Raw genomic sequence first — 2,628 nt, forward strand, 5'->3', positions numbered from 1 at the left:
GGTACCATAAAAGATCATGCGCCAAATTTCATTGAATTATCTCCAAAATTGAGACCTTTAGTTTGATTACAAGTTTTAAAAGCCCTATTCGGGGGTTCAGTTGTATGGGGGCTAGGTGAAATAATGGACCGATGATAACCATTTTCAATAGGCTTCGTCTACGATACCATAAAAGATCATGTGCCAAATTTCATTGAACTATCTCCAAAATTGCGACCTGTAGTTTGATTACAAGGATTACAAGCCCTTTTGGGGGGTTCAGTTGTATGGGGGCTAGGTGAAATAATGGACCGATCTTAACCATTTTCAATAGGCTTCGTCTACGATACCATAAAAGATCATGTGCCAAATTTCATTGAACTATCTCCAAAATTGCGACCTGTAGTTTGATTACAAGGATTACAAGCCCTTTTGGGGGGTTCAGTTGTATGGGGGCTAGGTGAAATAATGGACCGATCTTAACCATTTTCAATAGGCTTCGTCCCTGGAACAATAGAAGATCACGTACCAAATTTCATTGAATTATCTTCAAAATTGCGACCTGTAGTTTGATTACAAGGTTTACATGGACGGACGGACAGACGGACGGACATAGCTAAATCGACTCAGAAAATGATTCTGAGCCGATTGGTATACTTTAAGGTGGGTATAGGACCAATATTATTGTGCGTTACAAACATCAGCACAAACCCAATATACCCTCCCCACTAAAGTGGTGTAGGGTATAACAAGTAAGTATGGGGGCTAGGGGCAAATATGGACCAAGCCCGATAAAGTTTTGTGAATATATTTATATAATATTTATTTGTGCTGAATTTCATCGCGATATTTGTGTTTATAAGTTAGTTTTGGATATTCAAGTTATTTTCTGAAGGGGACTTTGTATGGGAGCTAGGGTCAAATGAGGCCCGATCTTTATGAAATTTGGTAAGGTCATCAAGGCTTGTATAAAACTTAGTTGTGCCGCTTTTTATCGATATACAGGTATATTTAACATAATTATGAGCTCAGAAGCCCTTTTCGGGGGGTTCTGTTGTATGGGGGCTAGGTGAAATAATGGACCGATTTTATTAATTTTCAATAGGCTTCGTCCTTGGGTCAAAAAAGCGTGTGTGGCAATATTCATCCAATTGTCCTGAAAATTGCGCACAAGGTTTACATGGACAGCCAGCCAGCCGGCCAGACGGACTGTGGTACTTGGCCTCAAACTTAAAGAAAATTAAAGTTTTTATCAACAATGTCATTGCCGACAAAACGATAAATATCTACATATTTTAATTAAAATGTCAGCTTTAATAATATATTTGGTAAATTGCAATAAATTTAAATGGTAAAACGAGAAAATAATTAATTCTTATACTTTTCTAAAGAATAATTGGCATATTGAAAACAATTCGAAGCCTCAAGAAGAAGAAACGATGGCTTCAAGATCTTCTCATCAAGATGAAGAAGGAAGATAAAGTGAAAACCTGATATTTTCAAAATGTCTTTATTTGTTGTCTAGTGTCAATTATGGGAAAATCCTCATAAATTTTAGCTCAAAAGAAAATTTTAATCATATTCAACTTTTATGTGGCCCAATCATTAGGAAAATCAATAGTAGTATTTAGGCCCATATAAAACTAAGTTATACCGATTTAACATAGTTGAGAGCTACATAGCCCCATCCGGTGGTACGTTTTCATGATGCCTTCGTTCTCAAGTCAATAAAGTTTTTTATCTATAATTCAATATACACCTAATTACCACTTACCTTATCGTCTTCGACCTCTTAATAGGTCCGATGATAAGCAAATTACAAAACAACAAAATTCTTTAAAGTATTTTGGAAACGGTTTTTAACAAACCAAATTGATTCTTGAAATTATTTTGACTACAAAACAAAAGTTTGTAAACTAAAATGGAAATATTTAAATGACTAAATTAAAAGAAATCTGACAACTATAGATTAAAATAATTTACTGTTAATCTCTCATTTCGCCTTCCTCGTCCTCATCATCGACACCCTTAATATATAAAACGTTGTTGCAACGTATTAAAACTTCACCCAAGTTGCCTAAAGAAATAAAAGTAAATTCCATTTCGTTATTAAACAATTCCAAATTAATTTTCTTTCATATTAAGAACACTTACCAGTAGGTTGACCATCAATGTGTTCTTCAGCATTTGCCAATTGCATGTTCATATAGCCATCGACCGACACTAGATAACCTTTATATTCATGTCCCCACTTTAGTTTGATGAGCACTGCCTTACCGGTGAGACCATTAAGGAATGGTTTAGGATTAATTGGCATAGCAGCAGACATTTTGATTTAATTTATTTTATTGACTTTTTTTGTAAAGTAAAATAATTTTTGTTATATTTAAAGGCGGTAAACAACTGGCACGCTCACCACAAAACGTTTGCAAAACAAAGCCGACAACTGTCAAAGAAAAATTAAATGTCAAATTTATTTGTGATTTCACCAGAGTTGTATTGTTTTATTTAAGGTTGTAAAAATAAGTAGTAAGGAAATGACCGTTAAATTATAAACAAATTTTAAATTGGAAACAACAATTTTTTGCTTTTAATTGAATTTTTTATTTGAATTGTAAAGATAAAAAGATGACCTCCATTTTATTAACA

The 2,628-nt window shown here is 33.8% G+C and overlaps 1 protein-coding gene across 1 annotated transcript; it reads right to left on the reverse strand.

The window, feature by feature from the left end:
- Positions 1 to 1,814: 1,814 nt before the first annotated feature.
- On the reverse strand, positions 1,815 to 2,428 carry LOC119608449 (small nuclear ribonucleoprotein F). The gene is made up of 2 exons (XM_037962875.1): positions 2,134 to 2,428; positions 1,815 to 2,056 (listed from the first exon to the last, which is right to left on the reverse strand). The coding sequence occupies exons 1-2, from the start codon at positions 2,306 to 2,308 to the stop codon at positions 1,965 to 1,967; spliced, it is 267 nt and encodes an 88-aa protein (XP_037818803.1). The 5' UTR covers positions 2,309 to 2,428; the 3' UTR covers positions 1,815 to 1,964.
- Positions 2,429 to 2,628: the final 200 nt, after the last annotated feature.

This window comes from Lucilia sericata, unplaced genomic scaffold, assembly GCF_015586225.1.
Source record: "Lucilia sericata isolate MDLA Ls3-8-SP2 unplaced genomic scaffold, ASM1558622v1 Contig000837F_arrow, whole genome shotgun sequence".
In the NCBI taxonomy this organism is placed as follows: domain Eukaryota; kingdom Metazoa; phylum Arthropoda; class Insecta; order Diptera; family Calliphoridae; genus Lucilia; species Lucilia sericata.